At 47.6% G+C, this 14,019-nt stretch overlaps 1 protein-coding gene across 1 annotated transcript in view; it reads right to left on the minus strand.

Annotated features, from left to right (window-relative positions):
• Positions 1–14,019, minus strand: part of csmd2 (CUB and Sushi multiple domains 2) — a 2,254,685-nt gene that overhangs the window by 737,487 nt on the left and 1,503,179 nt on the right. The window contains exon 8 of the mRNA XM_038801178.1: positions 13,810–13,897. Coding sequence (XP_038657106.1) covers positions 13,810–13,897 — 88 coding nt within the window. The remainder of the gene's footprint in view (positions 1–13,809; positions 13,898–14,019) is intronic.

Consider the following 14,019-nt stretch of genomic DNA (forward strand, 5'->3'; position numbering starts at 1 on the left):
AGTGGGTGCCACCATCTTCCTCCCCCAGGTCCACGTGCAATCAGTGGGTGCTACCATCTTTCGCCGCCCCCACAATGTGCACACCATTGTCACCACCAACTTCCTCCCCGACTCCACGTGCGATCAGTGGGCGCCACCCTTTTGCCACGCCCCACCACGTGCGCACCACGGTCGCCGCCATCTTGCCCCACCCCCACAACGTGCGCTGCATGGACGCCGCCATCTTCTTCCCCGCAGGTACTTCGGACGCCGCCATTTTGACCTCCCCTCGGGACTGGACTCGGGTCGCTGCCGCTACTCATCGGGCTCTTCGGACACTTCGGTCGATCGCTCGCTACTCACCTCCATGACTCTCGACCAATCCCATCCTCGCAACCTGGCTACCGCTTCAACGACGGTGCTCATCGACGACCATGCGACCTACTGCCTACTTGACTCCGGGAGCACCGATAGCTTAATTCATCCGGACGGAAGGCGCTGCTCCCTCGCGTTCCATCCCGCCAACCAGCGGATCTCCCTGGCCTCCGGATCCCACTCTGTCCCGATCCAGGGCTTCTGTCTGGTCAGACTCACCGTACAAGGCGTGGAATTCAGCCGTTTCCGCCTGTACGTTCTCCCCAACCTCTGTGCGACACTTTTATTGGGCCTGGACTTCCAATGTAACCTCCAGAGCCTCACCCTAAAATTCGGCGGACCCCTACCCCCATTCACCATTTGCGGCCTCACGACCCTCAAGGTTGACCCTCCCTCTTTGCCAATCTGACCGCTGATTGCAAGCCCGTCGCCACCAGGAGCAGACGGTACAGCACCCAGGACAAGACCTTCATCAGGTCTGAAGTCCAGCGGCTGCTTCGGGAGGGTACTATCGAGGCCAGCAACAGTCCCTGGCGAGCCCAGGTGGTAGTGGTTAAAACTGGGGAGAAACACAGGATGGTCGTGGACTACAGCCAGACCATCAACCGGTACACGCAGCTCGACGCGTACCCCCTCCCTCGCATACCTGATATGGTTAATCAGATTGCACAGTACCGGGTCTTCTCAACAATTGACCTGACATCTGCGTACCACCAGCTCCCCATCCATAAATCGGACCGTCCCTACACTGCCTTCGAGGCGGACGGTCGACTGTATCAATTTCTTAGGGTTCCCTTCAGCGTCACTAACGGGGTCTCGGTATTTCAACGAGAAATGGACCGAATGGTTGACCGGTACGGACTGCGGGCCACGTTTCCGTACTTAGACAATGTCACCGTCTGCGGCCACGACCAGCAGGACCATGACGCCAACCTTGCCAAATTTCTTCACACCGCATCTCTCCTCAACCTCACTTATAACAAGGAGACGTGTGTATTCAGCACAGACCGCTTAGCCATCCTCGGCTACATAGTCCAAAATGGACTACTGGGGCCCGATCGCGACCGCATGCGCCCCCTCATGGAGCTTCCCCTCCCCCACTGCCCCAAGGCTCTCAAACGATGCCTGGGGTTCTTACTATGCCCAGTGGGTCCCACAATACGCGAACAAGGCCCGCCCACTGATCCAGTCCACGCAATTTCTCCTCACGGCCGAGGCACAACAGGCCTTCGCCCGTATTCGCTTAGACATAGCCAAGGCCGGTATGCACGCAGTAGACGAGACACTGCCCTTCCAAGTAGAGAGGGGCGCTTCAGGTGTCGCCCTTGCCACCACTCTAAACCAGGCAGGCAGACCCGTGGCATTCTTTTCCCGCACCCTCCATACCTCCGAAATTCAACACTCCTCTGATGAAAAGGAGGCCCAGGCTATCATTGAGGCCGTGTGGCACTGGAGGCATTACCTGGCCGGCAGGAGGTTCACCCTCCTCACTGATCAACGGTCGGTAACCTTCATGTTCAACAACACGCAGTGGGGCAAGATCAAAAACGACAAAATCTTGCAGTGGAGAATCGAGTTCTCTACCTATAATTACGAGATCATGTATTGCCCCGGCAAGCTCAACAAGCCCCCAGACGCCCTCTCCCGAGGTATATGTGTCAGCGCACAAGTGAACCAGCTCCATGTCTTGCACGAGAGCCTTTGCCATCCGGGGGTCACTCTGTTGTACCACCTAATCAAAGCCCGCAATCTGCCCTTCTCCGGCGAGGAAGTACAGACAGTCACCAGAGACTGCCAGGTCTGTGCCGAGTGCAAGCCGCACTTCTACCGGCCAGACCGCGCGTGCCTGGTGAAAGCGTCCCGCCCCTTTGAACGCCTCAGCGTAGATTTAAAAGGGCCCCTCCCCGCCACCGACCGCAAAACCTACATCCTTAGTGTGGTCGATGAATTCTCTAGGTTCCCCTTCGCCATCCCATGCCCGGATATCATGTGTGCCACCGTCATCAAGGCCCTCAATTCCATATTCGCTCTGTTCGGTTTTCCCGACTACATCCACAGTGAAAGAGGATCCTCATTCATGAGCGATGAGCTGCGTCAGTTCCTGCCCAGCAGGGGTATCGCCTCCAGCAGGACGACCAGCTACAACCCCCGGGGAAACGGGCAGGTAGAGAGGGAGAACGGGACGGTATGGAGGACCGTCCAGCTGGCCCTATGGTCCAGGAACCTCCCAGCCGCTCGCTGGAAGCAGGTCCTCCCTGATGCACTCCACTCCATTCAGTCACTGCTGTGCACCGCTACTAACAATACACCCCATGAACATGTTTTTACCTTCCCTAGGAAGTCTACATCCGGGATGTCGCTCCCGACGTGGCTCGCAGCTCCAGAGCCTGTCCTACTTCATAGGCATGTCAGACTCCACAAGGCGGACCCTCTGGTGGACAGGGTACGCCTGTTCCACGCGAACCCCCAGTATGCCTACGTGGAGTTTCCCGACGGCCGCCAGGATACTGTCTCGCTCAGGGACACACCTCCTCACCCACCACCATCCTTTTCCCCGGCGCCCCCAACATCAGCCCCACCAGGTCCATCCCTCGTTCCCCTGCCCACACTAGAGGACATGGAAGATTTCGGCATGCTCCCGGAGTCGTCCAGCCACTGGCCAGCACCAACACCGCCACCGCCGATGCCGTCGACGCCGACACCACCTGTGCAGACGTCGCCACCACTGTTGCGTCACTCTCAACGAACCGTCAGACCGCCGGTCAGACTCAACCTATGACGGGCACCGGGTTGCAAGATGGACACTTTATCCCCCCCCCCGCCCCTGTAAATAAATCACTGCTTATGTATAATAGTTTCACTTCACCCCCGTCGGACTCATTCTTAACATGAGGTGAATGTCGTGATCCACCACTGTATATGTATGTGTGTGCCTGTATTAGGGGATGTACAACAGTACCTGTATTGCAGGTTTGTCGGTAAGCCCCTGCCAGCTAGCTCTGCCCACAGTGAGCAGTATAAATATTTATGAGCTCTCCTGAGTTGCCATTCTACAGCTGCAGTCGAGGGAATAACATCTCACGGTAATAAAGCCTCTCTTGTACCGATTCGTGTCTTTGTGTGCAACTGTTAGCGCATCGGGGGGGGGGGCGCGACAGGCACGGCGCGATTCCCACCCCCGCCGAATCTCTGGTGCCGGAGACTTTGGGAGACGGCGGGGGCGGGACTCACGCCGGCCCCCGGCGATTCTCCAACCCGGCGGGGGAGAATCCCGCCCATTATATTTATTCTACAAAGGAATTTAAAAGCTAAAAGTCAGAAACTTTCTGTGGCAACTTAGTTCTGGCTGGATTTCTGAAGGCTGTTCAATAATTATTTGCATCAGCCACTGCTAATATTTTCGCACCTCTCTGTTAGTCTGTTCGGTTAAAAGCAAAATACCTCAAAATGCCAATGAACGGATTTCGACAAAACTCAACACACAGATTCAGTATGAACCAAGAAAGAACCGATTATCTTTTGGTGAAGATGTGGATCTGGATCATGACCCTAGAATTTTTTTAAGGATCCATTCACATCAGGAAATATGGGGTGAATTAATGTTTTTTATTTAGAATGTTGTGGATTGTCACAGCTGTTAAAATGTGAACAGAGTTTTCAGTGCAAGCTGTTGGATTTGCATTGGCCTGAAGCCTCCTCTCAGTGAGATTGAAGCTCTTAATGTTTTTTTAGCTTGTAGTTACAGAGCATCAACTACCTATGAAAAAAATCTGCAGAGAAGAACTGTATCATTGTCATAATTTTGAGTTAACACAGTGGGGCAGGGGTATGTGCTCTAATGAGCGTCTTTGTCACTTTTTCTGACATGTTTTCAACCAAGGTTTCTTTTTTCCTTGGGAAAAAGTTAAATATGTCCCTTTCCTTTAATCACTGTCAGGTGAAACTTAAGTTCAGTGGCAAAATGGAGAGAGAGACAATTCATACAAGGGGAAGTTACATCAATAAACTTTACTAATTGCTTCTCCACTAATGGTACAAGGATTTGGCAAATATCTCGCAATTGTTTTTTTTTGTTGTCGAACAGCTCCACAGAGTGTGTCATCTGGTCTCACTGCAGTTTTCAAACATTCATCTGCTAGATTGGGGTGAGAATACATTTCAGGAAATAGAACTTTTTTCAGTTAAACAATCAGAGTTTTCATAGCCTGCATATTAGGAGGACCGGCTTTGCTCTTTTGGAATAAAGGATTGCCCTCCCATCATGTGTCTCTGCTCGCAGCTGAAATGTTCTTGCAGAAGGGCTCTCCGCTGGCTCTGTTCATTAAGCTGTTAAATAGCTGACCCATCCAGAGCAGTAAACATCCAGATTGAGTTCCTGGTCTATGGAAAACTGGCTAATCCCAGTTGTGTTAACAGTTGCAGCGTTACAAGTGGTCTCAGTGTGCCGAGGTTAGACTTGGGAAAACCATGCAGGGCTCTGGCTAGATATTGTGGATGGACATTCGTTGGGGGCTGAATTGAGCTGTGAGGTATTTATTGCCAAACAGCCTATTGGCCCTGCTATTAATGGAAGGGGAGGAGGAGGTGGGTGTGCAGAGTAAAGCAGCACGTGCAAAATCTGGGAATGCATGTGCCTTAATAGCCTTGTCGATCTTAATAGCAGGGTTCCAATAAAAAATATGCAGCAGTCTCCTGTCTGATAGCTGGCAGTTAATGATACTTAAGTTTGGGGAATATTGATACAAGGATAGCATTTCAGTGGCTTAGGAAGTGGAGGCTGAAGTTGGGGCCACGATTGGGAGGGGTGAGAAAGGCGGAATTCAGGGCAATGATTGAGGTTTCAGCACTTCAGAGTGGTGCAAGAAAATCAAGACTGTGGTTGAGGCCATGATTGGGATGGGAGGTATACAGCCTGGTGCAAGAGAGCTGCAAGGCTTCCTTGCAAGGCCAGAAGAGCATCCCTGCCCCTGAAGAGAACCTGAAAGATAACTCTTGAACATTCTTATGCTTCATCTCAGCCCCATAGAATTGAACAGTTGCAAGCCCCGCAATTAAAACTCGTAGCTCGCGCACACTGGTAGCTATTCAATCACGTTATTCAAACAAAATGCAGGACACTCACTGACATGCTTCCCTCTTTCTTGCGGGAGAAGATAGCACAATGCATTGTTAAGCAGAAACTAATGGGGGGAGGACAATTATGCCTGTATGTTTTAACTTTCATGGAGGACACAGTGTCAGCCATCATGAGAAAGGAACACCGCTGAGGTTGTAGTCAGTGGGAAGGCCGGAGGGGTTGATGATAAGTATACCTACATCCCTAAATCCTCCTCTTTGAATCCCACCTCCCCCTCAATCTCTTCTGCCCCATAATTTGCAGATGGTGCAAGAGCACACTTCTTCTCTTCTCTCCATTCACCACATTGAAAACCTTGACTTTTTTTATTCAATTGAGATACATGAGTGTCTTTCCAGTCAGTGGAGAAAAAGGGCAAAACAGTGAAGATGAAGAAATACAGCCATTTGACATTATATGTGCAGCCACCAAAGATTGACACATCATTTATTTTAGAGGCTAGAATAGGTGAAAGGTTGGTCTGTGATGCGACATCAGGCATAAATGTGTGGGAGCCAGGGCAGGGTAAAAAGGTCACAAAGGTGCTGTTCAAAATCCTGATTACACCAGATTTCCAGTGCTGTGAGCAGTTCTTGGCAGTTTACCTGAGGAAGATTATATTGGTTCTGGAGTTAGTGCAGGATAGATTTAGCACAATGCTGCCTGGGCCTGAATATTTATCTTGGTAGCAGGAGGCATAAGTTGGGCCATTTACCAATGTTGCAATCCAGTATCCAACATGATAGTGCCCACCCGTGTTACTTTTGTTGTGTGGTAGCGGGGATGGGCTAGAGGCAGGGCTTCCATCTCAGAAGCAGGTGAATGAATGCTGAATTGGGCAAGGTAGGAGGCCCTCCTCCATTCACTTGGCCTGGATAAGTATTTGTGAGATGCCCTCTACAAGCTTACCCCGACCTCTTTCACAAATCCCCTATTTACCCATCCCTTTCCACCACCATAACTTTCTCTTCTGAGTTATTTCTAAGCTCCTAGAATCCTGGCCTACCGTGCATCCCCCTTTCACTTTGTTTCACTTTGTGTGACCAAACTTTTGGTCTCATTTCCCAGTATCCCCTTGTTTGGTTCCATACATAGATGCATAGAAGATAGAAGCAGGAGGAGGCATTTTGGCCCTTCGAGCCTGCTCCATCATTCATCACGATCATGGCTGATCATCCAACTCAATAGCCTATTCCTGCTTTCTCCCCATAACCTCTGATTCCATTCGCCCCAATGCTATATCTAGCCGCCTCTTGAGTATATTCAATGTTTTAGCATCAACTACTTCCATGGACAGATTTTGGATCGTAAATATGTTGTATGAATACACATTATTATATTTATATTTTCGGATGAATGTTGTGTGAACTTATAATTAGTTTGGGAATCCAGTGTCCTTAACAAACTAAATCAGTTTAATATTTCCACATCCCACATTAAGTCACCTTTGTGGCAGCTCTGAGCTTTAGCACGTTCTTTTCTCTTCTGTTTAAAGTCTATTTTAAATGCCAGTTTCTGTTTGCTCTAAAACAGCACACACAAATGTCATTTAACATGAATGAATTGAACTTTGTTTCCTATTATCATCAAGTGGTGTTCAAACATGGGCAAAACAGCTGAATGCCAGAGGTGAGGTGAGAGTGACTGCCCTTGACATCAAGGCAGCATTTGACCAAGTATGCCATCAAGGGGCTGTGGCTAAACTGGAGTCAATGGGAATCGGGGGAAAACTCTCTGCTAGTTGGAGTCATACCTGGCACAAAGGAAGATGGTTGGATATCAGCTCCAGGACATCACTGCAGGAGTTCCTCAGGGTAGTCCCTAGGCCTAACCATCTTTAGCAGCTTAATCATTGCCCTCCCTTCCATCACAAGGTCAGAAGTGGGGATGTTTGCGGATGACTGCACAATGTTCTGCACCATTCGCAACTCCTCAGATAATTAAACAGTCCATGTCCAAATGCGGCAACACCAGGACAATATCCAGGCTTATGCTGGCATTTGGCAAGTTACATTCATGCCACATAAGTGCCAGGCAATGAACAACTCCGACAAGAGAGGATCGAGCCATCGCCCCTTGACATTCAGTGGCATTACCATCACTGAATCCCCACATTCAGCATCCTGGGGGTTACCATTGATCATAAACTGAAGTGGACTAGCCATATTAATACTGCGGCTACGATGGCAGGTCAAAGGCTAGGAATCCTACGGCAAATAACTCACCTCCTGACACCCCCCCCCCCCCCCCCCCCCCCCGTCACACACACATATAAAGCTCGTCTACCATCTACAAGGTCAGGAGTGTAATAGAATACTCTCCACTTGCCTGAATGAGTGCAGCTCCAACAACACTGAAGAAGCTTAACACCATCCAGGAAAAAGCAGCCCGCTGGATTGCTCCCCTTCCACAAATATTCAAACCCTCCACCACCAACCAACAGTGGCAGCCGTATGTACCATCTGCAAGATGCACTGCAGGAACTCACCAAAGTTCCTTAGACAACACCTTGTCCTGCAGCAGCAGACTCCACTGAATCCCACAGAAGTCGAAAGTCTCTGCCGAAAGTGTGCAGAGTCAGCAGACTGAGCAGGGGCGAGATAAAAATGTAAAATTTCTGGACGATAAAAATCCTGAAAAACGTTAAATATTGCAGTATTTAGAAATTGCCATTTAAGGCACAGCCTGAGAAACCCCGGGCGGGATTTTCTGATCCTGAGGCTAAGTGTTGACGCTGTCGTAAATGCTGTTGCGTTTCTCGACGGCATGAACATGGCCTCAGGAGCAGCAATTCTGACCGCTACAGGGGACCAGCACGGCACTCGGGTGACCCACGCCGCTCCAGCTGCCGATCCCCGGCGTCAGATGGGCGCTGCAGGTTTGCGCATGCTCAGTGGGACTGGTGCCAATGTGCGCACACGCAGTGGGACCAGCGCCAGTGCACGCATGCGCAGTGTATCCCTTCTCCATGCCGGCCACGACACAGCATGGCGTAGGGCTACAGCGGCCGGCGCGGAACAAAAGAGGCCCCCAGCCCGAGAGGCCAGCCCGCCGATCAGTGGGCCCCGATCGTAGCCCCCCCCCCCCCCCACAATGTCGGACCCCCCTCCCTCCCAACAGGCCACCCCCGGATGATTCCACGCCGAGGTCCCGCTGGGTAAGAGCAGATGTGAATGGCTTTTTTTGCATGGCTACTCAGCCCATCCCGGGTGGAGAATCGCGGGGGGGGGGGGGGGGGGGGGGGCCGCGTAGAGCAGCCCCTGACCGGCGCCGCGCTGGCGCCAATGGCGCTGATTCTCCGCTCTCCGGAGAATTGGCAGACTGGCATCAGGGCAGCGTGGCATGATTCGCGCCCGTGTGGAAGTGGATTTCATTTATCGTCTTGTTATAACCTTGCTGTCTGTATGTAATATTAAGGTTCTGAAATATATCTGTGACCCTCAAGTAAAAGGATGTTAAAGGGTTAAGGGAATGAAATGAGAACAGATCTCTGTATCTGTTAATGCAGAGACAGCAAAGATGAGTGTGTAAAACCTTGTCAACTGAGACAAGGGACATTGGAATGTGAAAGAGCTGACTCAGGAGCATGGGAGAGAAGGAGATAAGGAAATTGGACCTGATGGACAGATAGGATAAGAAAACCGTTAGCAGCAACAGTTATGTCATAGTCACCAGCCTACCTCGAGGATAATAATTCCATATAAGTACATGTTCTGGATCCGTGCCAAATCATTGGTATATCTAGGAATTTAAGGGGACCACCTCTAAGCTGTGATTGTATAAAGAGACAGTCCATACTTTGGGACTTTGGCACTTCTCGAAGGTGGTTCCCCGACTACTTAGAGATTTGTCCCGGCCGTGAATAAACGAATATTCGTTACTGACGTGTTCGAGTGTTTTACTTCTGGACTGACGGACGGCTATGTGAAAGCGCAATTCACACCCGTACCAGCAATTCTCCGGCCCCGGGGTGAGAGAATTCCACCACCCATTCCTGAGTCAGTGCTTGAGCACATGGCGACTGAGTTTGCTCCAAAAAAATTAAATTAATTAAAACTTAATCGTGACTGAGTAGGTAGCTTTACACCCACAGCAAATTCCAGGATTGGACACTTCTAAGACCCAAGATCATTGTGCTAAAGAGGGAAAACTCTAGCCAGTTGATCCAAGCAGTCATTGTTGAAAACATTTAAATGCTGAGATTGTGAACGCTATTATTGCAGAGGGGGGCGGTGCAGCTCAGTTAGTTGGACAGCTGGTTTGTGATGTAGAGCGAGGCCAACAGCATGGGTTCCTGTACCGGCTGAGGTTATTCATGAAGGCCCCACCTTCTCAACTTTGCCCCTCACCTGAGGTGTCGTGGCCCTCAGGTTCAATCACCACCAGTCAGCTCTCCCTCTCAACAGGGAAAGCAGCCAATGGTCTTCTGGGACTATGGTGACTTTACCTTTACAACAGGAGCTGCAGGGACGATAGAATCCTTTTATGAAGAAGCAGACAGGTCCGTTGTTTGCTGATGGTGCTTCTCAAGTCGAATAGCTGATTAGATTCTTCTTTCTTTCTGAACTTTCCAGATTATGCTCGCCAGTTTACTGAAGCCAATGACTTGGTGCCATGTTATATTACTCTGTGGTAATATGTCGTTACTTTTTGCTTTATATTTCCAGAATGGTCTGATTCTCAAGAAACCACCAATCTTCAACTCAAAGTAAAATAGATTTAATGAATAACGAATTGATTCATGTTCATTCTTGCAGAACTATAACTAGTGATTAAGTAATTCAGAATAAAGTATTGACTATTGAGCTACATGTGCTAACTATGCTATTATCTATCTCTCTGACACTCTGCTGTCTAGTCACTCCTGGTTCGAAGAGACCCAAGATCCTTTGAGTTCACACATTTATACAAGAATCTAGTGCTGTCATCTCGTGGTTGTCTTCTACTATTCATGTAGTCATTAACCCTTTATATATCTCTACATATACATATCACAACAGCACAATCTTGGATTTTCAGAAACCTCTTGAAGCTGAACCTGCAAGTTAAAAATTTTGACCAGCGACCAGGAATCCACTTTTCCAAATCAATCACAAAATTGAGGACACTAGAGAAAGAGATGTCTTACATCCATGATCATGCCAGGTCTGGATAAAAAGATAGAAGCTGAACAAGTTAATGTACAGCTTTATTCAGCCGGCCCTACAGATGATAATATCATAGCTAGACAAGGAAACAATAATAATAATCTTTATTGTCACAATTAGGCTTACATTAAAGTTGCAATAAAGTTACTGTGAAAAGCCCCAGGTCGCCACATTCCGGACCTGTTCGGGTACACAGATGGAGAATTCAGAATGCCCAAATTACCTAACAGCATGTCTTTCAGGACTTGTGGGAGGAAACCGGAGCACCCGGAGGAAACACGCAGACACAGAGAGAACGTGCCATCTCCACAGAGGCAGTGACCCAAGTCGGGAATCGAACCTGGGACCCTGGCACTGTGAAGCAACAGTGCTAACTGCTGTGCTACCGTGCCACCACACAAATCATCTGTAAAATTTGATGAATTTTTAAAATAATTCAACACTTATTTTAACTTCAGAGGTACTCCTTCCCTAACAGCACTATGTGTGTACCTATGTCACATGGACCTGAGCAGTTCAAGAATGCAGCTTCACCATCAGCTTCTCAAGGGCAGTTAGGTTGGCCTGGCCAATGACATCCAATCCCACAACTGAATAAAAAAAAGTATCTAAATCCTTCAAAAGAATACATTTAATAAAGGTTACCAGCAGCTTAGAGAACCTGTCAGCTCCTTTCATTAATGAGCTGTACAGAATGGCTGAACACTGTGATTACAGTGACCTGAAAACGTATCTAATCAGGTATAGGCTGGTTGTAGGCATGTCAGGCAATCTGAAATCAGTTTACAGTTCAGATCCAAGTTTAGGGAAGAAAGCACACTGTGGTCCAAAGTAAACCCATTGTCCAGTTAGTGAAACAGTACAGAAATAGGAGTGTGATCCTCTAGCCGCGCTGCGCCTGAAAAGCAGCTCACAGCGGTGCAGTGTGGCTGTTGAAAGCTGGGAGATCCCACTCACAGCATCTACCTGGCCTGCAACCCCTCGCGAGATTCAACGCGATCTTTTAGGCAAATCTGAATAGTAGAGCGAGGCAGTAAATCTCACACTAATGTACAGATTCCCGAGGTACCTCAGGCTTTGGGATTTAATCTCTTTGCCTCGGGGACCACGGACAAGCTCTGTTTGGTACTGGTCCCCACAAACGGGGACCAGATGGAATGGCACTTGTTCTTGGAGGCCCCCAGCTGCATGCGCTTTGGGCAGGGTGGTATCTTGATACTGCTGCTATCTGGGAAGCTGTGTAAAGACAAAATGTCAAAAATGCACAGAAGGTTGAGACAGCATACCAAGAGCACAGACAGCGATGTTTTTTGGGTGTTGTAAAAAATCCTATATTTTCATTCTGGAATGCAGACATCTTGGTTAATGGCTATCTCCCGAATTTGAAATTTGTACATGGGAGCCAGTTTTCTGGTTCTACTGAGAGAACCATGGTTGAGACACCTCTGGCTATGAATAGCAGACACCACTTCATTGGCCTTGGGGAATTTGATGTCACAGGCATGATTCTGAAACCACTAAGGTATGGCGGCAAACAAATCTCCAGTTTGATGTATACCATCCATTATAATTTTTTTTCACCCTTGAGCTGAGATGCCCATGCAGTCTGAATCTCCTCAAAATGACAAAAACTGTCAAAACAACCACTGTTGTAAATTATGCAGAACAGAAGGTTCCCAAGAGCTCCAGCAAGATACTCTCTCTTTTTGAAGAGCAGGTTTATCTACTGTCATTACAGGTGCCAGAAGCCACTCATTGGTCAGACTAGCTAAGCACGCGGATGGTTAAGGCAACACCTCGATAATAGTCAAAAGAGGAACCAGCAATGAGTGGAGCCCCAACCTTTGGAGAATTCACCCCAGTATTTTTTGTTTCCAAAGCTGATACTTTGAATGGTTGGTGATATTTCTCAAGTTATTCATATCGGATCATTCTTTTAGGATTTGGCGAGAATTTTCAAAAATCTATCAGAAAAGAATTGTGCTAGCCCAAATTTTGTTGTCAAAGTGGCCGATAGCGCTCATTGGTATTTTTGATGAAATGCCACAGCAACTTCTGGTGGCGGAATGGGGGCTGCTGTCCAAGATGTATTGCTCTGCAGCATCTGAAAATGGCATCTCCTGTACCGCTCTCTATTTAAGAGTATTGAGTAGTGTGAAGGTTCTTTCGCTATAAAGTAGAATGGTATTTTACATTTTCTTCCTATCTTTTTCCTCTCTCTCAACCCAGTCTTACATTTCCTCTCTATATTTTCTTTTCTGTGCCTTGTTTTATATTGAACTTACTTCATATTTTATATTCAATATTTTAGGGTAGCTAATTTTAGAATGGTTAGTTAAGCTGGTGCGGAATTGCTTATTCCGTTCATTCAGATTCCAGATGCCTTGTTGTTTCAATGTCATACTTCCACCAACTTTCAGGGCAAAATATCACCGACATTACATGGACAAATGTAATTGACGGTTGTTTGTGTTGGTTGGCCTCTACAACAATTCTGGCCCAATATAATCTTTTTCCTTCTTGGTTGTAGTTATTTTTCCCCTTGAAGTTCCTCTTTGAATGTCATATTTCTACTGTAAAAGGATAGGGCAATGCCCTGTTCCCATATATCTGCCAATAATACTCTGCTACTGGACACTAGAAGTCTTTGATGATAATTGAGGTCTTTTCACATTCTGATATTCTCTCACTTGCCAGAAAATCACACTTGATCAGTGATGGTTTTCGAGCAGTATTTGTGTTAATACTGCAGCAAAATCTGCATAGTTTTAATGCAGTTTAAATAGAAAATTGATCATGAAATTCTTTATTAATGATTACATTTTAACTTTGAGGCATTTGGCCCTGTACCTTTCCTGCCACGTCAATGTGATTATGGTCTGAGTGCATCTTTAGAGATACAAAGAACAGTCAGTGACTCAGACCATCAGAGGTGATATACTTTGCAGCGGTTGCAAACACTTTCATCAAATATAATACAAGTTGGAAATAATGTGGATCAGTCTTTCACAAATTCAGTCTGCCATATTTCACACCTTAATTCTCTGTCTGCCATTGCATTCTCTGTGTCTTGAATGAAGTGAACAGATTCTGCATTGAAAGTAATCTTAAAAAGAGTTCTGAAATAACCGTTCAGGTCAAATATTTCATGCATGCACAGAACCTGCTGACTGCGATCCAGGAGCTTCTTACCTGAAATCCGAACCTGTTCTTTTACCCCATTCAGGAACCCCTGGGTCAGGACACATATTATATCCTTGTGCCATCCCTGCTTGAGTTACTACAAAAGAAAAATCAATAAAATTGAGTGAACACGTTGCACATACCAATTTTGTCACTGATCTATCTTCAAATTCCCCCAAACAATGACCATTAATTTAGTAATAGGATATTACAACATTG

The sequence above is a fragment of the Scyliorhinus canicula genome, chromosome 1 (genome assembly GCF_902713615.1).
Source record: "Scyliorhinus canicula chromosome 1, sScyCan1.1, whole genome shotgun sequence".
NCBI lineage: Eukaryota > Metazoa > Chordata > Chondrichthyes > Carcharhiniformes > Scyliorhinidae > Scyliorhinus > Scyliorhinus canicula.